The following is a 23567-nucleotide window of genomic DNA, read 5'->3' as shown; positions in this document are numbered from 1 at the left end:
TGGGACCAGGAATGGGACCAGAAGAGGGAGCAGGGCTGGGAGTGGACTTGGAATCTGGATTGGGATCGGCCATGCAGGGACACTTTGGGCTGGTGGGTCTGCTGCTGTATTTCCCTCTCTTGAATCATGCACCTGCCTTCAAGCAACCGCAAGGAAGTTGCCAGATCAGACCCACTCTGTGATGCTGTGCAAGATTTCGGGGAGAGTGTTGGGGGTCCAATCCTCACCCCTGAGCAGACACTGTGTTGTGCCATCCCCAGCCATGGCCCTGGGGACAGAGACTGTTGCTCCTAGGCCATGCTTGGAGCTCCCAGCAGCTGCAGATGCACTTGCCACTCATGTTCTAATGTCAGCATGGCTGATATTAATTAATATAAATTATTAATATTATTATTAAGTTGTTTCAGAACTAGACTCCCCAAGGCAGAAACGTGCCCCATTCTGCCTGTATGTGGTGTCCCTCGTACATTGCTGGACACCAGACAAAGCGGGGGTCCAAATGATTTGCCTGTGGCTCCCAGCACAGGTAGAAGACCCCATGTGCAGACCACTGAGCAGCATACGCTGCCTTCCCTGCGTGTGTCTGCCCTTAAACCCCATTTCCTAGGCTGTTCCTATTCACAGATACACGGGCATGCACCAGGCAAGAGGACATCCCTGATGCCAGCTGCTTTTCCAGTCACCTCCTCACAAGCCCAAGTTGCACCCCAGGGTTGGCTCTAGGGCTCTGACAGCTTTGGGAGCTGCTGTGCATCCCACCTCACCGGGTGTCTGGCCCTGGGGCACGGCTGACCCCAGGCGTTCCTGGAGGCTTGGCCTGTAGGGAGAGCGCTGATGGGGCCGGGGGATGTAACCTCCATGGCTGGGCAAGGGGATGGAGGGCACGGGCTGCGGTGGTGGCTGGAGCTAGAGTTAGTCTAGAAATACCTGCCAGTGGTGCACAGAGCAGTATCCTGGCAGGGTCTGGCTTAGGGAGGAAAATCCCTGGCGGCTCTTCTGTGCTGAATACCTGCCTGAGCCCAGCCTGGGTGCTCGGAAAGGCCGTGCCCAGCTGGACGCAGAGAGGGATGTTCAGCAGCGATGGGCTCCGAGGGGCGCTCCGTAGCGGAATGGGTATCTTCATGAGAGAGAGAGAGAAGGACTGGGCGGCTGGGGGGGCGGCAGGGAATGGGGGGGGACAGCCGGGGGGTGGCAGTGACGGGGAGGAGCAGGGCCCGGCGGTGGGGAGCCTGCAGCAGCGTTAAAATCCTCTTTACCGGTGGGTGTCACTGCAGGACAAGGAGCGGCCGGGGCTGCGCCGGGGGCCGGGACCCCGCACCGGGACCCCGCACCGGGACCCCGCACCGGGGCCGGGGGGGGGGGCACCAGGCTTTCGGCTGGGCTGTGTCTCCCCCGTGAGCTTGGCCACGGGCTGGGGGCAGTGGGGAGTGGGGGTGGCCGTGGGGACGAGTCCGAGGTGGCAACTCGGGTGGGGGCGATGCCGCGGGGCGTGGATGCCCATGCGCTAAGACTTGGGCTGTTTGGGGCACGACTCTGCCCAGGATTTTGTGGTGCAGTGGGGTAGGTCTGTCAGCTACAAGCCTCACGGAGCGGTGTCTCCTCCTGAATGCACTTTGTTTGACTTGGCTGTTGCTTTTTTGGATTTCTGGTCTCTTCGGTGGCTTCTCGGCCCCTGTCCTGAACCAGGAGGTCTGCGTGGGCTTGGTTCACACCGCGTCTGTTTGCCAGCCCTTCGCCAGCCACGCAGGACTCTCTGGAGACGCTTCTTTCCCTCTGCACACCCAGGGACCTGAGCACTTGCTGCAGGCAGGCACAGGTGCTGTGGCTGGACCGAGAGCTGGACCTGGTTCCCACCAGGCAGCAGGACAAACCTTGTGCTTGGGATTCTCACACACTCGTAAATAGTGTCATTTTTTAGCAAGACAAGTCATTTAAGGCCCAGCCTTTTCCCTCCCTGGGGAGGTGGGAAAGGTCTCCAGTTATAATCCACCTCTGCCAGCATGGCAAACCCTACTGTTATCCTCCTAGTTATTTTTGATGGGTTTTGTTTAGAGACCTGTACTAAAAAGAGGGAACCAGGGTTTCCCCCGAGTGGAGCAGGTGATTTCTTTCCTCCCTCAGCTCAGGTGTGGGCAGGGTGGAGTTTGCTACAGCTGCTTCCTTATATAAAGGGCAGGTTGAGGCACAAACTGCCCCTAAGGAGGGGCTGTGGGAAATGCCAGAGCAGCTGCTGTAGAGCCTTTCTTGCCCAGGGAGAGGTAAGAAAAGCTGCTCCTGCAGTTTGCTTCATTTGTTTTTTCTGTGTCTCAAATAGCACATGTTATGAAGGATTCTGCTCTTTTAAAATGTTTGTCTGGAAATCTGGTGAGGGCTGCACCTTGGGCTCAGCACGGTGTCTTTGTGTCTCTTGGCTGCTGGTGGGTCTACATAGGAGGGCTGGGCTAGCCCCAGTGCTGAGGTGTGCAGGGCAAGGTCATGCTGGGCACATGCAGCCCCTCTGCAGTGCTTGTTACTGGCCTGTTCCCGAGCTGAGGATGCAGTTGGGGCTGCGCGGGATGGCAGATCTCACTCCCTTGGACCATGGCCCTGAGGAGCCCAGGCCACCCTGGGGTGAACACACCTGAGCTCTCTGAGTGCCACTGGGGTGATGAATATGAAAACTGAAAGCTAACATTAGACTTAAATGTTATCTGGTACAATCTAACAGTAGATGTGAGAAGCAGACTATGTCGGAGTAATTAATTATTCCTCTGGCAATCTTGGAGCTGCACAGTTAAAGTAATCACCGTTATTACCAAGTGGTATTTTCTTAAGGTGAAATGCCGTCTTGGGAGGAGATGGATTGTAAATGTGTTGGTACCTGTCTGCTGGTGACCGGGCTGGGGTTTGGGTGCTGGGATGTTGAGTTGGTGCTGGTGGGGTTTGATTTTATTCAGCAACTGCTCAGAGAGGCTCAGCCCTGAGGGACATCAGGGACCAGCAGCTATTTGAGGGGAAGCGTGGAACTGGCTGGGGCCATCTTTGAGTGAAAGCATCGCTCTGTGGTGAGGCCTCGGTTTGGCAGAGTGCTTAAAGCAGGTGTTTGGATGCCTCCACACAGGCGAGGGGCTTTGCTGAAGCAGGCAGTGATGGGAAGCTTACTTGGCAACCAAATGAGAAAGACTGATGGATTATGAGATATTATAGACTTTATGTCGACAGATATGGTTGCATTTAATATATTTGTTCAGAAGAGGCAGTGAAGGGACTGTCCTGCTTTCCCTGTGGGGCTGTACCGGTGCAAACACTGCCCTGTTACTGGTGTGAGTGGTGTTACTTTGAATATGATAAGGATTGCGTGATCAGACTTAAGGTATTGTGCATCTGATATGAAGCAATGAACAGGCTGAGAAAAATCAGTCCTCTCATACTTATGATTTATTTAGCTATATCTGCATTAGCACAACTTTTTAAAACCAGAAAGGAAGCCTATCGTCTATGGCTGTCGTGGGTCTAAGGGCTGTGGAGCCCAGCACAGTGGTCCTCGCTGCATGGATGCTCTGGGGAAGGGGACCACGTCTCGCAGGTGCTTCTCAATGCGAGGCACTGAACGCCTTTTTACGAGCGTCACGGTCTGGAAAAGTACTGAGATGAGGCCCAACCTATAACGAAAGGAGCAGATAGAGGATTGGTTACAGCAAGCAGCTGGCCAAAGAAAATAGGTTGTAGCACAAACAGGGAAGAGACTGCAGACTGGTGCAAGGGTTTTTGCCTGTTTGGGAAACGTTGCTCCAGATGAAGCTGAAGACTTAACCTGTTTAAAATGAGGACTAGTTTTCTGATCGACTTCAGGAGATTCTTATTCTGCTTCAGTAACAAGATCCTGCAGTCTTATGATGGTGTTGGTTGTCTGACAGTTTCAAGTGCTGGCATGCCTTAAGATGGACCCTGAAATAAATAGGACTTATTTTCCACAGCACAGGACTTGCTTGTGTGCTCACTGAGGGGGGCAGGATGGGCTCAGAGCTCCCAGGAAAGCCATCACTGGGGTTGGGGACTCGTGCATGCCCTGCTCAACAAACATACAGCAGTCTCTCCCCAGGAATTACCTCTGAGGTGGGGAGGGGGTGAACAAATGCCCATGGCAAACAAACAAAGGGGAAGTCATCTGGGGGAGAAAGGTCCCAGGGCCCCTTGGGGTGAGTGGTGGGTTTACACACAGCTGCACGTGGCAAACCTATACAGTAGATGCAGAGTTACTGAGATGTGTGCGTGTCTTCATGTACAGAGTGGATTTACCATGGGAGTTGTGGGCTTTACCTGCCCCGACACAATTCCTTGTGCCACATATCTGCCTTGTCTGGATGTGCAGAGCTGCCTCCTGCTTCCCCCACCCTGCTCAGGCTGGCTGGATGTCAGGTTTTGCATATGTAAAAATACACAGCAGTCTTTGCCCTGGAAAGCTTGCTAGTGATCTCATTAATCAAGACAAACAAAGCGTATTTAGCTATTCCCCCTCTCTGGAGGAAAGGCGTTCAGGTCCTTAAATATGCATTTCAGTGCTGAACTTCAGACGGTTGTTTCTGCATGTTTTCACTTTCTCACGAGTAGCAGCAGTGATGTAACCCCTCTCCGGGAGGGAAAGACGGGGGAGGCGGAACCAAGGGCTGCTAAAGCTGGTGGGCAGCCCCTGGGAGCTGGCAGGGACCATCCCCAGCTGGGCCAACTCCAACCTTCCATTAAGGACGCAGGAGTTTTTCCCTCAGAGCTGGGATTGTTGGAAAAAGCCAGTGCCTGCAGGTAAGGACAGCTGAGCTGCTTCTCTCAAATGTACCTCTGCCTTCCCCGTCGTGCTCCCGGCCCACCAGCGCTTGGAACTGGGCAGGGAGAAATTCCTGCCTGGGATCGGGTTGAAGCCACAGGGGAGGAAAGAGCAGTTTATTCACTTCAGTCTTAGTACAGAGCTCTCAGGTGAGAAATGTCACACTGAGCCACAGCTGGCAGTAATTAAAATTAGCAGAGCCCTTGACAAAGTTGAGGGATGCCAGCTTCTGCCCTCAGCATGAGTAAGTGGGAAGCACCAGGTGTAGGACAGGGGACAAGTGCTATTTTAAAAAATGAGAAACCCTCTCATAATAAGGGACAGTCGAGAAGTATGGATTAGTCCCAAGCCAGTAATTAGAGTCAAGATAAGGGTGTCCTTAGGTCAAAGGTCTTGTGATGACAGAGACTGGTGTTGAGAAGTCAATGCCAGTGATGAATCCTCATCTCTGGTTCTTCTAATTCATATTTTAAATGATGAACCCAAAGTTACTTCCTCTAGAGACAGCTGATGATCTTTAACATTACTCTGATGTGGTTATGGGCTGTTATGCCAGGATTTTGTCCGAATCATGGATTTGGAGCACTGGCTGTAGCAGGACAGGAATATAGTTTGTAGGCAGAAGCTTGGTGGTTGTCCTTGAAGGATGATGGAGCTGCAGTGGTTTTCAGCTGCTGATTAGAAGCAATATTTTGTTATTGACAAGTTAAAACCTTCAGGACACTTGTGGCTGGGATCTTGTAATGTCAGCGCTTGCTTCAAAGAATTAGAGGGGCAATAAAAAACCTTTATCACTCCTAAAACTTAAATACATATTTGGGAGTTACTTTCATTTGGGTTTCTCAGTTACGATAATGCTTTAAATCAGAGGACTGTATATGATCACTTGTCAAGCATTAATACAACCACGAGTGCTAGAAGCAGGTCTGTTAACAGAGGGCTAAGAAATTGTGCGTGAGATATGGGAAGGCAAAGCTGGTACAGGGAAGGCAGAGCTGAGCTGGTAGAGACTGGCAGAGCTCCTCTGACGGCAGCAGAGCAGGTACCCCAGAGACCAGGGTTCTGAGGCGGGTGCTGGGGTGTGTGTGCCGTAACCACCAGGCACTGTCAGCACCTTTGGGTGGTCAGTAAGGTTAGCTTTTGGGGGCAGAGGTAAATGAGAGTCACCCTGCGAGGGGGGGAATTTTTAATTGATGTGGCTGGATTAAATGGTTTGTGGGAGGTGTTGAGAATGAACCCATGAAAAGGGCTGAAGCAAGTGATAAGCAGCACCAGGGTCTTCTGCCCTGGAAGGATCCATGCTTGGAGATGTGGCGCTACCCCCTCCTCTCCCGGCACCCGGCTGGCTCTGCCCACCCGAGCAAAGGCAGCTTCCCAGCCATGTGCTATTTTTCACTTGAGCAATGAAGTCGCCCCTAGACTCAGCCTAGTTTTTCCATCATCCATTTGATAGAATCCTTTCAGCGGGCGACAAAACACTTTCTTGAGCTCTCTTTAGAGAAACCCAATCTCTATTCCTTTTTCGAAACCTCCCTCATTTACAGGGGTCCAACAAACCTGGGCCTTTTAAGACCTCTCCTGTTTGTTTTTTTTCCCCTCCCCAAACAACACAAAACAGTGTCACATCTGTAGGTTTTTTGTGGAGGGGGGGAAGGAAGGAATAAAATACACAGTATGGAGAGGGGTACGGTACACATTCTGACGCACGCCACGCCGAGCATCCCTGTACAGACAAAAACCGCGCGCGCGCATCGAGATGCAAATGATTTCCGTGCAGCTATCACTTGTAAAGCTTGACAGAAAATAATGAGAAACACTAAATCTTTTATAAGGTCAACACTCAAGCAGCTGTCAAACAAGAAAAGAATTTAGCGAAAGATCCGCAAAAACTTCCATTGCCTCATTAAATCCAACAGGGCCGGGGCCCGGCGTGGTGAGGAGGCACCGGGGCGCCTCCGTTTTGTGTCAGTAATTTGCGGCGGAGGAAGAGGGAAGACGAAACAGCCAACGCCGAAGGGGCCTTGGGGGAGGCTGGGGAATCGTTAGTGCGCCAGGAGCGGCCTCGGCTCCTAATTGGAAGCATTGGGCATTATCAACGGAGGATTTGCCTCGGCTCCCTGACAGCTCTCTAGGCCTGGAATGATAGCCCACTTGTCAGTGTAAAAGACCATTAAAAACAAACCATTTTGATTTAATTGGAGGCGGTGCGCTGGGGGCCCAGGTGAGGCGCCTCATCAGCCGATGTTGGCTGCTGATGCCTTTTTCCCCCTGTATTGATGGCTTTTTTTTTCTCCCCTCCCTTTCAAAAACTGTCTAGGAAAGAGAAAGAGGTGCTGAAAGATCCTTCACAGCTGCATTGAGAGCCACTTTCAATAGGGTTGTCAACAAATGCTGTGACAAGTTAGAGGCAGGTATTTTTAAAACAGACGTTATTCTGTCCAAGATGAGCTGCGCTCGGAGGTGTGTTGAATTATTAGGGTTACAAATACCGTGGCTTTTCCTGGCAGTAGCGTGCTTAACCGGTTTAACGAATGACGTTGATTTTTTTTTTTCCTCCCACCTTTCCAATTCCAAGAACGTAGGGAAATGCAGGACAAGGGAGTCTGGGCTAAATGGTCCTTATTTGCTTCCAACCCAGGAAGGTTTCTAAAAGTGCTCAGCAATTTTTGGCTGCTGTATTTAATGCCCCATGGAGAATTGGGATTTTTTTTTTTTGCTTGCTGAAAATAAAGGCCACAGATGTTTGCTGGAGTTCACTGGTCACTTGGTCTGGGCAATAGTGTGAGTAAAGTAGAATTAACCCACTGGAGCTGTAACCCAGTGTGTGGCCCCCTTGGCAGATGTCTTGGGGTCAGACCAGAGCTGGCAGCTTTCACACTGACCTCATGTGTTTCTGAGATTTGAATCCTGACCCTTTTCATGCCAGGCAGGAGTTTAACTCCAAATTAAGTTGTCTGTTGGTAAACAGGATCTCTGCAGAAGGCAGAAGAGGTCTGTGAATGAAACCCTGAGTCCATTTAAAAAGCACTTTTATGGATTTGTGTATGAAACAGTAGGTAGCACTGACAGCAATGGTAGGTGCTCACCTGTAGCCCAACACAGTGTTTGGTTTTACTCTACTGCAAGCTGTGAGGCTGCAAGCACCCCAAATTTGTTCCTTTGTGGGTGAATATCTCCGTAACAGGAATGGGCATTGGTTGCCGAGAGTTGCTTGTGCTGCCTTTGGACACCAGGGCTTGGATGCAGGTGAAGATGGTCCGGGCTGTAAGGATGTGCAGGGAGGGGTGGTGGTTTCATAGGTCGATCAGGAGATGTTGGAGAGCATTGAAAATAGCGGAGGAATGATGAGTTACCTGAGGGAGACGTGAGGAAGGGCTGAACATGGCAGAGGGCAGCATTAGGGTGTGATGGAGAGGCTGAGTGTCCAGGATGTGTGCAGAGGGACACCGGGAAAGGCTGGATCATGGAAGTGCTTTGCTGCAGTTTGAGTAATTGCATTGCTGGAAGTTTCAGCTGTTGTGCAAAACAAGAAAACCTGCAGAATCTGCAAGAAAAATATAGTGCTGGTGATGGGGGCCGGAAGCCTGCATTTAGTCACAGAAGGGCTGCGGTGTGGGAGGTGACACCTCTGCTGTGGTTCCAGTGGTGACGTGCAGCGATCGTGCTCAGCGCAGCTGGGTCTCTCCTGACTGTTTGGAACCTTGCAGGGTGCTGTATTTTTTTGCGTTGCGCCTGTTGTAGGCAGGTCAGCACTGAAGGCCAGTGGTGTTGTTTTGGATTGTCACCGTGGGGCTGGGACTCACCAATTCATGTCACTTGGGCCACTGAACAGCCATCAGGTGGCACTGATTTTTATTTTTTTTAATTTTTTGGTCAGCCAAAATCCCAGCTGAAGGGAGGCTTGATCTGGTAGCATAGTGACAGACAGCTCTTGAACTCATTGCTTTATTCTTTAAGCACTATCTAGGGCCCAGAAGTTTTGTAATGCTCCAACTCCATGAAGTTTTGCTGTCCTCGCACCTGGGAGGATAAATGCCGTATCTGAAAAGCCAGCCCACCGTGCACTGTGTGTATCAAGCCTAGGTTATTTAAGCAGAGTCTATGGCTTTTCTGACAAGACAACAGTTGCAAGATCACATGAGCTGTGCTTGTCAGTTCAGCTCTTTAGACAAAAATAGAGGTAAGGCATTAAAAAAAAATGTGGAACATTTTTGTGTGTATGTGTTAAACCTCAACTGTTAATTCTGATGAAGGATCAGGCTGTGAGCAGATATCGGATCCCTGGTGCGAATCAAATTCTGGAGCCCAGAATTTTCCTGCAAAGTTTATACAGTGGGGATTCCTCTAATTACTTTCAGTGGAAATTTACCTGACAGAGCTTTCCCAGGTAACGCAAGGCAGACGCGGGAGAGCCGCTCAGCCGTTGACAGAGCCTTTGATTTTGTGCCAGGTTGCAAATTAAGTCTTTTGCCAAGGTACCCGAACACTTGCTCGTCAATTGCTTATCGCTTATTCATATCGCGCATTGAGCGCAGCTTGTTTCATCTGCTGGGGAAGGCAGCACATGTTGACAAAAGTGGTGTCCAAAGTTGCTGCATTTTCTTTCCTCTCCCTGTTTGGTCAAGTAAACAAGACTATTCTCCCTAGAAAACCACCTTCAATGTCGGTGCGAGTTGGAATTCTCTAATGAGCAAAGGAAAAACCCTGGTGAATGGCAGTGACACGTGGTGCGTGCAGCTCTTTTGACACATGGGTTAATTCTGTCCTACATCACTGCTGTGTGAGGTGTCGCTGCCAAAATCCTTCTGGGTTGACTTGACAGGGCCCTGGAAATCTATTGCGGAGTGGCCAGCGTTGACTTACTGGTTTGGGTTGTGACTATCAAATATTCAGATGGAGGTAGCTGGAGCCTCACCCTGGGCTGGTGCAGGCAGGGCCGTGGGGATGCTGTATTTCGGCAGCAACATACTTTCTAGAGTTTGGTTGACACATAGGATGCTATTCTGCCTGGGCCAGCACCACGCTAGCGATGAGTGACAGACGGATGGGACACAACCCATGAACATGGCGGGCAGGAGTGTGTATGTCCATGCTAGGTGCCTGAGGTACAGTCCCCAGGGAATGCAGTCCCACATCTACAAAAATGAAGTCTTGGTGCACAGTCCTAACCATGTTGTCAAAACCTGAGTCCAGGAGTCATGTCACTGCAGCTAGAGCAAGGCAGAGGCAGTTGAGGCAGGTGATTGAGGAAGAGGGCAGTAGAAACATCTTGCTGAGGTGACTAAGGAGTTAACTTCTGTTTGGTTTTGTAAAAAAAAAAAACCAAGCCCACAACCAAAACTAACCAACCAACCAAAAAAAACCCCAGACCAAACCTCTCATTCAGCAACTTTCCCTAATGAACTGCCTGTCAGGACATGACTGGCTCTCTGCGACCTGTTTGTCTCAGTGAGCTGGAGGGCCCAGGAGACCACATGCCAGGTTGGTCCTCCAGAGCGAGAAGCGCAGCAGGAGTGATCACCCGGTGTGGGAGAGCCTGTAAATCACCCAGTTAGCTTAATAGCATGGGCCATTATTCTAAAGCAGTGGGGCTGAAACCTAAATCCAAATGAAAATATAGTCAATTTGTCTATACTTTACTGACTGAATGACTACGTAATGTCATGCAGCCCTGGCAATGCAGGGAGCAAGCAGAGGCAATTAGTGGGGAGGGCAAAGCTCCTTTGTTTTTTTTCTCTTCCACTTCCTCTGCAAGCTCTAGCATGGTGCCAGAAGATGGTCTTGTGGGGACTAAATAGAAAGTCCAGTATAAGAGCCAGTCGTGACATTCACACCCAGTTTCTGAGCCTTTCTGTAAGGGATCAGGACGGGAATAGAAAAATCCTCCTTGTTGATTTTTATGGGTCTAAAGCAACAAAATCTCATCTTCCGGCTGTCCTCTGCTTTGGGTTACAACCAGCTTGGTAGCTGGGTGCTCTGTATTGCTCCCCCCAGGCCCAGAGCAGGCCAGACTGAAAGGCATCATGCCTAATGACGGGGGTGACAAGAAGGATGAGTGGCTTGAGGACATGTCACACCCCTGCATCTTGCACCAGCCTCCAGTCACATGGAAAAATAGTCCAAAGTGGGGTTGTTGTCAGGGCAATAGAGTCTCTGAATATTCTTGCCCACAGTCTGGAGTTGTTCCCAGGTCATGAGCATCTTCTGTAATGGCCAGAACAAGACAATGTCACTGGAAGCTGGCAAGAAAAAATATGCAGTTGGGAGTCTAACAAGCTTCTGTAAAGTAGTATTTTTGTGGTTGCTTATCATACTGCTTTTTGCATGGTAGGATGAGGGTATTGCATGGATTAAATGCCTACAGTGGTCAGTGCTAATGGCTGGCCTCCCCAGGACATTGAGTCTTAAAAAAGCCGTAAAGTAGTTATCCATCATCTTGGAAGAGCCTGAGAAAGGTTTAATGAGGATAGAAATACAGCAAGAACAAGCTCCCTCACCTCTTTGGAGCACTGCTCTCTATTGTCACCCTTGTAAAGGAGGGATTGATGGAGTGACTCCTGGAGTCCCTGGGAGTTGAAGGCTTAGGCCAGTTTGTCTTTCAAGATGGTTCCACCATCACCTATGTAGAATCCAACTTTACAGAGATAGTTAAGGCACAGTTTGTAGGCTACCAAGTGGTAGCCAAGTTGGGAACCACCAGCTTTCTCTGGGTTGTTACTGTTTTTAACTGGGTAAACGTTTATGGATGTTCAAGAGAACTTATTTTTCCGTGAAGGAAACCATGCACTGAAACTCAACTGAGCAACAAATTTCCTGATCCGAGTTCTGACATGGGCTGTGCCTGTTAGATCTGGGGAAAGGCAAACCTTCCAGGTTAAAGTCATGAGAAAGGAAGAGTACAGAAAATCTGCAGAGGCTCTGCAGAATGAGCTGTCCCTCTTCCTCTGGATACTGCTCCTGGGAAGGAAGAGGAGAGGAAGGAGAAAGGCAGAAAAAGAAAAGACTCAGGTTTGAGAGCTGTGGCTGGGGAGGAACCCAACCACAGTCATGGATGGAACAAAAGAGAAAGCATGAAGAAAAACAGAGGCTGAAAAATGAATAGTGATGGAAAGGTCTGGGGTGAGAGGAGCTTTAAAGAGGAAGCTTGCCCCAGTATCTCGTGTGACTTACACAATCTGTTTAACAGCGATCGGTCATGTTCTTTCCCTGACACTAGCCGCAGCAGCAGCTCTGTGCTGACAGGCAGCGGGGATAAATGATTACTGACATATGCTAATCGGACAGTCTTAGACAAGACGTAAGAGGAATACATCAAGGTGGTGCAAAACACATTTCTTGGTTGAAACTCTCCACCTTGTGCAAGTAAATTAGCTTCAGGAAGTCACATGGCTTCTTCATTGTTTTAAACTGCAGTTAAAAATCAGCAGCATAGCAAAAAAAAAAATAACCCTATCAGAACAAGGGCCAAGGTGGAGGGCTGAGAGGCTCTTTGCAGTGGTATCTATCAATGCCAGATATGATTTTGGCTGTGTAAACTCCCTGCAGGGTTTCAGTGCTTTCAGACTTTCTGGTGTCTCCTTTTCATTCCCCTTGCCCAGCTCTTTTCCCTTCCTTCCTAAAATGACCCCTAGCTCTTCACTTGAAGTTTCCCCGTAATTTACACCATAAACAAAGGTAACAGAATTCAAAGCAGCACCCCAGAGCACAGAAGGATGTGCAGATGAATTCAGGGAGATGTTGAGATCCCATTGCTAGAACAAGAAATCTTCACCTTGGCTCTTATTTGGATCAATTAAAGGAAGTGTCACGCACATCTGTAACCTGGCTAGACCCTTTGCTCAGTCTCAGGGTGAATATTGTCAATCAGGTAGTTTAGAGAGGTATCAAGAGTGCAGGCTTTCTGGAAAGCTCTAATTCTTGGGGTGAAAATGCTTCTTGAAACATCTGGTGTGGCTTGAATAAGTTATGGTGAGACCTGATAAAATGGCAGGCTACCAAAATACAGGTTTGACTGTCCTGCTTGTGTAGGGCAGTTGTGGGAATATCAGCAGAGAACAAAGTCCACCCCAGTACTAACAGGAAGGTGTAAAAAGATGCTTCCCATCTCGGGAAGCTCATGAAAGTGCATGCAAGTCAGAAAATAAGTCATTAAGCCCTTACCCGGGCAACTGCTGTCTCTCTTCCAGGGCTTATGGCTGCAAAAAATATTCCATCCTGAAGTCCAAAAGGGACTGATGTTTGAACACATCCAGTGCAGGACTATTTTAGGGTCTGGGTCTTGGGGAGCTCTGAGGTAAGAGCCTTGTGTCTACCTTCATTCTGTGCTAATGGTGCTATCAGCACATGTGGGGAAGGCTAGAATGTGTCCCTGAGTTCAAGCAAATGCTCCATACCTTCTCCAAGTGGGGCAGGTGCCAGAAGGACTCCTCCTTTGCAGGTAGTGGGTTCTTTCGCAGAAGTGTGGTGCGAGTTTCATGCATTTGGTCCTTCTGCAACCAAAGGTAAACAAGGATGGGCTGAAACGGTTGCACAGCTATATACACCAGGTTGGTGTTGTGTCATGTAATGACGCTGGGCTGACCAAGACTAAAAGTCACTTTGGACTGATGATCACAAGTGTCTGATTTGGGTAGTTCATGTCCATGCAGCTAATACTGATATCTAAAACATACTGATGAGAAAAACAAGAGTAGCTGCCAGCTCTGAGCATCTGCTTTATACGACATCCCAGCGAGATGACCGCCGCCTGCGGGAAGCCCTGTGCTCCGAGCTAGAGCAATGGCTCATCACTAGCTGGGAAAGTCACTTCCACCACCCCCACCATGGCGGGGTTTCCTGGCTGGCTGGTGTGTGTTGCTCACCTGATTAACTGCAGCTTGCAGTGCTTGATAGACCCGGCACAAGCCAGTGCAGGTACCTGGTGAATGTTTTGGCTGCTGCGTGAAACCCTGGGGAATCTGTCTGCTCTGTGGTCTAGGATGTAGGTTTGTGTCGCTTAACTCAGTAATTGGTAGATGCAGGCTTTGGGAACTTGATGGAGGGAACTTGGTGATTAAAAACATCAGCCATTAACAGATAAGGTAGGGGTGCACTTTCCAACAGCCTAGGCTTGTGTATTCATAAAGTAGCTGCTAATTAAGAACACTGTATTCTTGTACTTCAACTATAAAGCATAGTTTGTGATGGCAGTAAGCCCATTGAAATTGGTCATTACCATATTAGCTCGACTCTTCTTTGAGCCATTAACTAATAAAACAGTCATTGGCTGCTTTTAAGTGTTATTACAATATTGGTGTGTTTAACAGCACAGCGTTGCACTCTAACAACTGCTGTGGGTGCTGGCATCAACTGCACCGTGCCAGGACCAGGGCTGGTGCTGGTCCTTTGAACATTTGTTGGCGGTTCCATTATTTTGTCCACGGCCACGGGTAACCTGAGCAGAGCTGATGCTGTCCAAAGGGCAGTCTGTGGGGCTCCTGGCAGGAGGTTGACATAAATACCAAAGATAATTTGAAACTTCATTCTTTGTTACAGCAGGGTGTTTTACTATTGTGGCGATGCAAAAAGAACCAGAGCCCCTGTTTGAATTGATACTGGGAGTTTAGCCGGCCAGCCTGTGACCAGAGGCCTGTTGATGCAGATGGATGCTTGACGATAGCTGGAAAGGTGTCTCTGGGACAGCTGTCTAAGCCTTTGAAAGGCCTTGGCCAAAGCACTGCTGCCCTGGAGAGCTTGCCCAGGTCCTGTGTATATCTTCAGATACCAGAATACTTTAAAAAAACCACCTTCCCTTTTGTCTCCAGAGCACTTCCATGCACGCACGTTGTGATTTGCATATCTGGTGTTCACTCCCACAGCATCAGCCCACAGGACATGCTCTGGCTGAAGGCAGGCCCATCTTGGCTGGGAAGCAGCTCAACTTTGTTAGCCTTCACCAGACTTCTAGCAGCCAGGGAGGACTATTTCCCAGCTGAGAGCCCTCCCCATGGCTGGGAGAAGTCCATCCATCGTGGAGTAGGACAGTGGGGGGTTATGCCCGGTACCAGTGCTGTGCACAGGAAGGGAAAGCACTGCTGGAGTATTATCACCTTTTTCTTTTCCACTCGCTGGGCTGCTGTCAGGGCTCTCTGCTGCTCCATCCACAGCTCCTTGTATTTGTGTTGGAGAAGGTCAAAAATGGGAGTGCAAGGCCTGGAAAACATTGAAAAGACAACAATATAATCTCCAGGGTTAGCACCCCTCTTTACCTCCCCATGATGATTCATATCTCTGCTCCTGGAAACTGTGACTGGTGAGAACATGAATAAACCCTCACGCTGGGAAGGGCTTTTCTTTCCTCAAGAAGGACTTCAAACCCACATTCATTTGCAGTTAATACACCGCAGGCCGCACACACTTGTGATAAGCCGTAGCAGTACTGTGCTAGGGCATTCCCCAGAGGGGCACAATTCCTACCTTTGCACAATCCTTCCTAGGGCCCATATCACCACCTCTGTTCAAGCCCTGGTGTGCTGGAAGGACCATGGAGCACCACAGACTGTGGCTCAACCTTGGGACCTGCTATGGCCCCAGGAGAGCATTTCCCAGCTGGTACTGGATGGTGGGGCAGTGAAGGCACTGAATGGGGTGATGACCAGGAGCGGAGCGCTGGGCTTTTGCGTTGCCACCCAGGAGCTCAGAGGAGCAGCTCTGGCTGGGTCCCTCCAGGCTGACACAGCCATGGCAGCTGCCTGGGAAAAACCACTGGGTGCAAAGTGTGTTCTGCTAAAAGAACACTGGTTTTGCTATTAAAATATCACTACCGTGGTATACCAAAAAGCCGCAAACAGATGCCATGACAGATTGGGTGAGAAGAGTAAGTGCTGTCATAAGTGCTCTGAAGAGGCATAAAAGCGGACTTGATGCCGACGGTCAGGTGTCTGCTGCAGAAATGGGAGCTGAAATGCTGAGCCCTAGACCAGTGCCTCAGCTGCACAGACCAGATGTATTTGCCCCTTGAAACAGAGTACTAGGGAGCATCCTCTAGGAGGAGACAGCAGCAGAGAGGAGCTGCAGATGACCATGGTTCTAGAAAAATAGTAAAAATAAAAGGCAGTCACTTGCTGGCCAGTGTCAGGTTCAGCTGTTCTGAGCTGGCATCAACGTGATGAGCTTGTGGCATAGCTGCAGCCTGAAATTGTTGAGCCTTGCTCCTTGCCTTGCAAGTGAGGATACTTTAACTTCATCAGCCACCATGGGAGGCAGAACTGGCAGTGGCAGCAGCAGGGTTCTTGCCTTAAGGACAGCATATCACTTATTGCTGTGGTCCTGCTGCTATTTTCCCCCAGAAGCAAACACTTGAAGGTGATAGAGGACCTTGACCTCAAGTTTTATTGGTCCTTGACCTTGCACACCTTGCTGGGGAGGGACTTTTCCTGTCTCAGCAGCAACTGGTGACTGTGGAGCCAGCAGCCCCAGCTCTGCTCCCACCTGTAACCTGCAGTGCCTTGAGCGGCAGCTCCCATAACAGAAAGGCAGAGCTTTCCCTGCCTGTCTGGAACAACCACAAGACACTGGGAACTTGGACTCACTGCTGGGCTGCTTCTGGGCCACCAACAGGTCATTTTCTGCAGAGAGATCCCATGTGCCACAGAGCGAGCTGGTGCTTTGTGGTTTTTGGCAGGGGTCGGTCCAAAATCGGTAGCAGCCAGCTTTTAGCAGTCTGGAGAATCTTTGACGATCGCGGAGGGCGCCAGTAGCGTGTATGCAAATAGTAACTCTTCTGTTTCTTGTTCGTTCACCCCTGTGGTGACTTTTATTACTTAATTATTGCACACCACATGCTTCAAAACAGCCTAATCTATGGTTGTGTTTTCTAATGATACTAGATGTGCAATCCAGCGATATACATCCCAAGGGGGCATTCATATCAGAGGAGACATCCTTCTGCAGACCTCCTGTTTCATAGATCACATGCTGCAGGGCTTTTCAAGGCTTTGCTTACAAATCAGCTCTGCCGCTCCAGACTGTTATCCGGAGACACCCAGAGCCAAAGGTGACACCAACGTTTACCCTTTGTCCCCTCTTCTCTCCCCTCCTTCCCTTCCGGTTTGGCATTTCATACTGATCAGAGCTGGGCAAAATATATTAAAAAGATAACAGATGCGGTAAACCTGTGGTCAACTGTCTTATTGCCCAGGTGGGTCTCCAATCTTATTGCATGGTGTAAATTTTGGTGTTCCTGGCACAAGCACATGGCGAGCCTTGCACATGGGCGTTTTTCCTTAGCCTGTCCCTTTGCTCTCCAAGGCAGGAGCTTTCCTGGTGTGCAGGAATAGCAGGGAGGGATGCAGGAAAACACTGAGCCTTTGTGTGTAGTGTTTGATTATTGATTTCTGTGGTAGCCGAATGTGTTTTCACATCTCAGTGGAGGTGACTTTTACCATCTCCAGTGGACCAGCCAGTTGGTGACTGATTAGTCCACAGCTGGCTTGTAAGTAAATGCTTGAAAGGACACATTTGGGCTGGTGCTCTTCAGAGATCCTTCCCCGCCGTGTGATTAATCGCATTTAAGTCCTGATCCAGCAAAGTATAGAATCATGCCTGGAATGATACACACATGAGCTGCCTCTTTGAGATCGCTGGGAATGACTTGTGTGCTCAGTTATACCCGTAAGCTCCGGTGGCTGTAGGATGTGAGGCTTCCTCTGGCTTTTCCTGCCTCCTTTGAGAGAAATACTGAGAAAGTGGGGAAGAGCAGGGGATATCAGGTAACACACTTCTCTGGCTAAGGTTACCGGAGAAATTTCAGCGAGGTGGCTGCTGCTTTGTAGGTCAAACGCTGATCTGAGTGGAGTGGATGAGGAATTTTGGCCCTGGTATCAGTGCCGCTTGGCAGTGTGACAGTGTTTCTCATTTGCAGCTGGCCTGTGGGAAAATGTCCTCTCGCCTTAGTGTTACTTAAGGACAGGAATGAGTGGCTTGTGTCTTCTGTTTCTTTTCGTCACCCTGCCCAGGTGACACTGAACTGGGAGGATTTTGCTGTTATCTGCGGATGCTGTGGGGAGAATGGGGGAAGCATCCACTGAAAATGCTTATTGTGGATTAAAATCCATCTCGTTCGGAGTAGCTCAGATCTCCTTGTTTTGGCACAAGCACCCTGCCACAGAAAGGAAAGGGAAAGAAGTTCTGATAGGATGTAACAAATTATTTATAATTGTGGAAAAAAATAATCAGCTGCTTCCTTTTATAGTCAAATAGTTGGAGCCACTTCTAAAGTTGACATTTCCTAAATATTTTAAAATTTATCTGTGCACATTTTCAAAACTATTATCCCTGAAACAGTTCCTGTCTCTTTAATAGACTCTCTCTCTAATTTACTTTCAAGAGTCAGGCTACAGACCTATTTTCAGCTGAAATGACAAGCGCCTGCTAACTTGGTTATACAATGTGGTTTGCTAGTCTGCCAGAAATCTCCTGGAAAAGAAGCTGCAGCCTCCTAATAGGCTATTTTACTGTGAAAACAATGTTAAAAAGTATAATAAAGTATTAACAATATTAAAATAAAACAGTGTAGGCCTTAAATGAGCTACAAACTAGTTAAATCTATCCTATTCAATATGAGCCTTCAGTGCTTTGCAGCTGATACCTCAGAGCTGGGGTTTATCTAAAATGAAGGCACCAGGGACATGCAAGAGAAATGGTAATTATAATTTGCAAACATTAGACTGACACTTTTTTGTGTATGTGTGTTTAAATTCTGACAGCTGTGATTTGTGCCATGCCAAATAGTGCTCCAAAGATCTGGGAAGGGCTCCCTTTCTGGCAGGCCATCCTCAGAGCAGCAGCTCATTAAAACTTTGGAGAAGAAGTTGCCGAAAATAGGAAGGCGTCAGAACCATCTGAGGGACTTTTGGTACACGCTTGTTGAAAGGTGTTTGAGAAGAGAGCCTTGGGTCTGACAAACTGGAATTTTAGTACGCCTCTCCGTTCACAGTGGGGCAAAATAATTGGTCATCAGTGACTACTAATTTGGTTTAGTAGCCAGAGGCGTTTTTTTTCTTCCCGGAAAATCAATGACAGTGCCGAGGTTTGTTCAACGTGATTCAGCTCAAGACGGGTCCTCATTTAGCTCTTGATGCTTCTTGCACTGGAGACAGCTATTTTGTTAAAGTGAAATTAAAATCCATCTATAATACTCAGTTCAGGGAGCGGCACCTGTCAATGCCATGCTGCTCTTGAGGTTTCAAGGTTGTCAGTCTCCCCTCAGACTTATTTTCAAAGGTATATATATCAACTGAAAAAAAAAAAAGGGTACTTGGCAAAAGTGGATACAAAGGACTTTGCTCAGGAAGGAGGTTTATACCAGCTTAAAAGGTGCAATCAATTTGATTGCTAAGTTGAGGGGTAAAAGGGTAAAAACTTGACTTGATTGCCTTTTTCTTGTATAATTCAAAAGCGTAGGGGGTTGTAAATATTTTAGCGCAAGCTTCAGCCTTGGATTTTCCGGGTAGCTCTCCAGCCGGTGCAGACGGCTCCTGCAGCACTCTTCTCGCTGCCGGGCTCCGGCCGGGAGCGGCGTGAGGGAGCGGAGGACACCTACGCCCCGACTGCGCGGCGGCTGCGTGGCTGATTGGGCTGTGCTGGGAACGCTGCTCTAATTTCCAATGGCAGCTTAGTGGCAGCAAGATCTGGCCCTGCATGGGTGTTTATGCAACAGCTAAAACACAGGATTGAATTTTTCTATGGTTGTGATATGAAAACTGTGTTGCGACACCGCTGCCTATCTGAAACTTTAATCCTTTCTTGAAAAGTTGATGAGGTTTCAGGGGGGTTTAGTCCTTGCTGGTGTCCTTCCACCCAGGAGGATCTCTTTTGCTGCACAGCCAGGATCTGTCTCTGGGGTCTGCAGCCCCCGGGGGACACAGCTGCAGGAGGCACCACCGTTGTATTCCTTGAGTACTTCATGATGGGAAGGATTCGCCCGGTGGTGGTAGTGTCCATACAGAGATCTTCCCCTGGCTTGCAGCTCGGTCAGCCGAACCGGCTCTCCCACCAGCTCGGGTCAGTTTCTTACTGGGAACCAGTTTGGTCCCAGCACCGCTGGAGCGTGGGGCTCCTCGGTGCAGCCAGCGCACGTTATCTTCAGCGAAAGGATAAGCCGGGGGCTGTGATTCTGCTCGGGGCCTTGGGGCACCGCCAACGCAGGCAGCAGTAAGGCATCAACGCGCGGGTCCCCCCGCCCTGCGAGGGGGCTGGTAACAGAGGAAAACTCCGGTTACAGCCCCCGTGTTCTGCTATATTGTCTCCCTTCCTCCCTCATTACCGATGGGCTGGAGCTAGCAATCTATTTACCATTAATTTGTCTCTGTGTAGCCCAGCAGGAATCTGGGGCATGATTACGGCCCCGGCCCTTGTGCGAGAGCCAGCATGGCCCTGGCATCCTCCTGCAAACTGCGTGGCTCTGCCTTGCCTTAATTGTTCCCCTTTGGCTGGTGGACCTGTCTCTTCTAACAAGGGCAGTGAGGAGGGCCGAGGTAATTGAAGCACTTAGCCACGCTCCCAAGCATTGCCTCCTGCAGCTAATTAGGAAAGAGGGCCGCTGGGCTCTTCGTTATTTCTTTTAATTGTTTGTGGGTTTTGCATAACAGGGAATGGCAGAAGAGGGATGTGCATAGTGGTGAATTCCTGACTTTGAAATTTGTATAAAAGGTCACTTACAATTTGTTAACACTTTCACGAGAGTGAATTCAATTAGCGGCTCCGGCAGTCCCCGCACACAGGCGTGCGGGTGTGTTTGTAAGGAGAGGGAGAGATGGCAAAACAAGCAGGGTGTGAATGTAATGGCTCTTCATTTTCCGAAGCAGCTCGTGGACTATATGGTAAACTTATAGGCCCCTTACAGCTTTATGGTCCTCTAAACAGGTCCTGGCCATAAACCCATGGAGAGGCCTGAAAGATCAGTTTTAAACGATCTTCACTTGTCCTCACTTTCTGTTAACCACTGAAGAAAATAACAAGAGAAAAATTGGTAGAAACACTCAGGGACCAATTTTTTTTGCAGTCTTTGGGCTGGCAAAACTCATTTGAAATAGTGAGTCTTTCACCTGCATGGCAGCTGCAGGATCTGTGCTGTCAAAGCACTGATTACTCTGAATTTCTGAAGCTTCTTTACAATCCTTGTAATTTGGATGAGGAAATAACAATATAAATTATTTCACTGCGGGCAGCCAATGAGGTAGTGGCTTCTTTTAAGTGTCAGAGGATCTGTTATTTTGCTCAGAGGGCTCGTATGTATAGAACAGTAAAAAGAATAAAATCCATTGTAAACACGCACTTTAAAAGATTTATCAGATGCTCATAGCTGTACTTAAGAGTACACACGGTTACAAGAGCACCAATTTACTTTACTATTCTCTCCCAGGTCCAGAGTGAGATGTATACTTGGAACGGTCCTAAACGCACGCATGAAAACACGTGTCTTGCAGTGAAGATACCAAGCTAGCTCTTATCCCTTAAATACCTGGCTTCACAAGCTGGAATTTGTGCATTAGCATTGATTTTTTTCAGTTGGAGTTACCCTTTGGCTGACTTAATTGAAGATTATTTAGATTTGTGTTCAACACACTTGTCTACTGACTGGAAATCTGCTGTTACCCTGTGAGAAACTCAGGTGGGATGTGATTATGGGGCAGAGCTATTCTGCCTGGAGGTCTCAATCCATGGCTGAGAGTGAACAGTGTTCAGTCTGCAGCCAACAACAAATGCAAAACATCCCAATGAGTAAAAAAGCAAGGAAAAAAAAAAACCACAACACTGAGCAAAACAAATCAAAGAGCAAGGTCTTCCCCTTGACCTCCATCCCATACTTGAATTTCTCTGGCTGGGTGGGAACATTACTTTGAAAGGAAAAGATGTCAATGAGGACTGAAAAGCTTTTCTTTCACAAAAAGGATTCTGTGGTTATTTTGCCCGGACCCAGGTTTTCATTGCACAGACTGCAAAAGCAGAAGTTTGCAAGGGAGAAAGTCCACTTGTGGCAAGACGTGGTTTTAGATGGTAAAAGTTTTGGTAGAAATTTTTCAGCCAGCTGTAATCAACGGAGATAAACCCATGGAGAACAGCCAGTCTGTGTGAGAGAGTAAATTACTTTCCTATTCAGTATAATGCAATTGGTAATAAGGGATCTAAATCTCTATTCTTTAGATCTCTTTTCCCAGCTCTGTGGCTGACATGCAGGACCTGAACCTTATGCCAAACCATGACTTGGCTGCTTATTTCCTCTTAATCCGGGAGCCTGAAGTAGTCAAACTGTTATAACTGCAGTAAGTAACTACACTGAAGGAGAACCAGTATCTCCACGGTGCGCTCAGGATGATTTTTTTTTTGAAGGGGGTAACAGGTCTTTCTGCCCGAGCAGATGCTGCAGCCACCCGAGCACGAGGCAGCATGATCGAGGTGGATGCGGCTGGGAGCCCTGTGGTAACTAATGTACCCACAGCGATGCGAGCACATACCCAGCCTGGAATGTCTCCAGCAGAAGCAAATGATTCTTGAAATAGAAATTATCTTAGCAATGTGAGAATGGTGGCAGGGACACAAAGTGCCTTTAGCTGTGGAGCTGGATAGGATATGCAATTATCTGAACTGATGAGAATCCTATATTTTTTAACTTGGTTGCATTTTCCTGGTGCCTTCAGTCTGACAGTAGTTCCAGTCACTGTTACATTTTTATAATTTGTTTTGTCAGTGCTCTGATATTTTTTTCCTAAAATGTCTGTTTGCCCCAATATTTGGGATTTTTGTGGCTTTATACTTCCTTTATTTGTTTGGCTTCCAGTGATCGTGGATCAGGTGTGGGCTTGCTGATATTCGGCTTTCTTCCCTGTCCAGCTTTTCCTTGTGGGTTCTTTCCAGGAACACCCTCTGCTCTTCAGTATTGTTTCTTTGACATATCTTTGCAGCTGGTCCATAGCTAGATTAGCTTTTTTTTTCAGGGCCATATATTAATGACCTGAAATGTTCTTTAAGTGTCTCAAAAATGAACCTACCAGTGCACTCTGTGCCAAAGAGATGCTGGAAATATCTAAGCACCTTTTGGGCAGCTTTCTAAACTTTGTTCTGGCTGTGTGTGAACATCACAGACACTGTGGGTAGAAAGGCCACTTGCAAAGAAGAAGCATGAGCATTGAAACCTCCTTCTTGGGGAAGGTGAAAGCTAAGGACGGAGCAGTCAGTTAAGCCAGGAAGCTGCAGGGATAGCCAAGGCAACAGCTGAGCTGCTAAAGGCCAGTGAGACAATTGTCAACAGAGCATTAGGACAATTTAAATGATAGAAAGAAAAGAGGAGGTGCTGGATAAGTGATGCCCTTGGTCTATTGTAACAATAATAAGAAGAGAGATTGCAGTGACCAAATGCTTTAGAGAGGTGAGTTTGCTGCAGGAACATGGTGAAAGCAGCTGCCAAAGGATTAAGACCAGTTTTAGAGAACGGGAGGTGGAATGTTAGGAGGAGATGAAGTTAGAAGGAAAATAGGATGTAAAATTCAGGAAAGGGACAGTTGAAGTGAAGGCAGACGGTTGGGGGGACCCGGCAGGAGATATGGGCATGACAGAATGCCAGGGAAATCCTGCCAGCACACCCAAGGTCAGCCCAACCTACAGGCCAACTGCCAAGTGGATGCCAGCACGTCAGAGGCAGGGTTATGGCCATGCAGCGTTTGAAGGAGGTACAGGTATAGGATGGAAGAGAATGGCACGTCCGTGCGGTCCTTGTGTCCAGGAATAT

The 23567-nt window shown here is 48.6% G+C and overlaps 1 protein-coding gene across 1 annotated transcript in view; it reads right to left on the bottom strand.

Annotated features, from left to right (window-relative positions):
* Positions 1-3572: 3572 nt before the first annotated feature.
* Positions 3573-23567, bottom strand: part of CFAP77 (cilia and flagella associated protein 77) — a gene marked incomplete at both ends in the record, with an annotated part of 61390 nt that continues 41395 nt past the window's right edge. The window contains 3 exons of the mRNA XM_082008872.1: positions 3573-3641; positions 13195-13290; positions 14890-14992. Of these exons, the coding sequence (XP_081864998.1) occupies positions 3573-3641; positions 13195-13290; positions 14890-14992 (268 nt within the window). The remainder of the gene's footprint in view (positions 3642-13194; positions 13291-14889; positions 14993-23567) is intronic.

Source organism: Phaethon aethereus (assembly GCF_964289735.1).
Source record: "Phaethon aethereus genome assembly, chromosome: 20".
Classification (NCBI taxonomy): domain Eukaryota; kingdom Metazoa; phylum Chordata; class Aves; order Phaethontiformes; family Phaethontidae; genus Phaethon; species Phaethon aethereus.
This window is presented reverse-complemented; position numbering and strand designations above follow the sequence as displayed.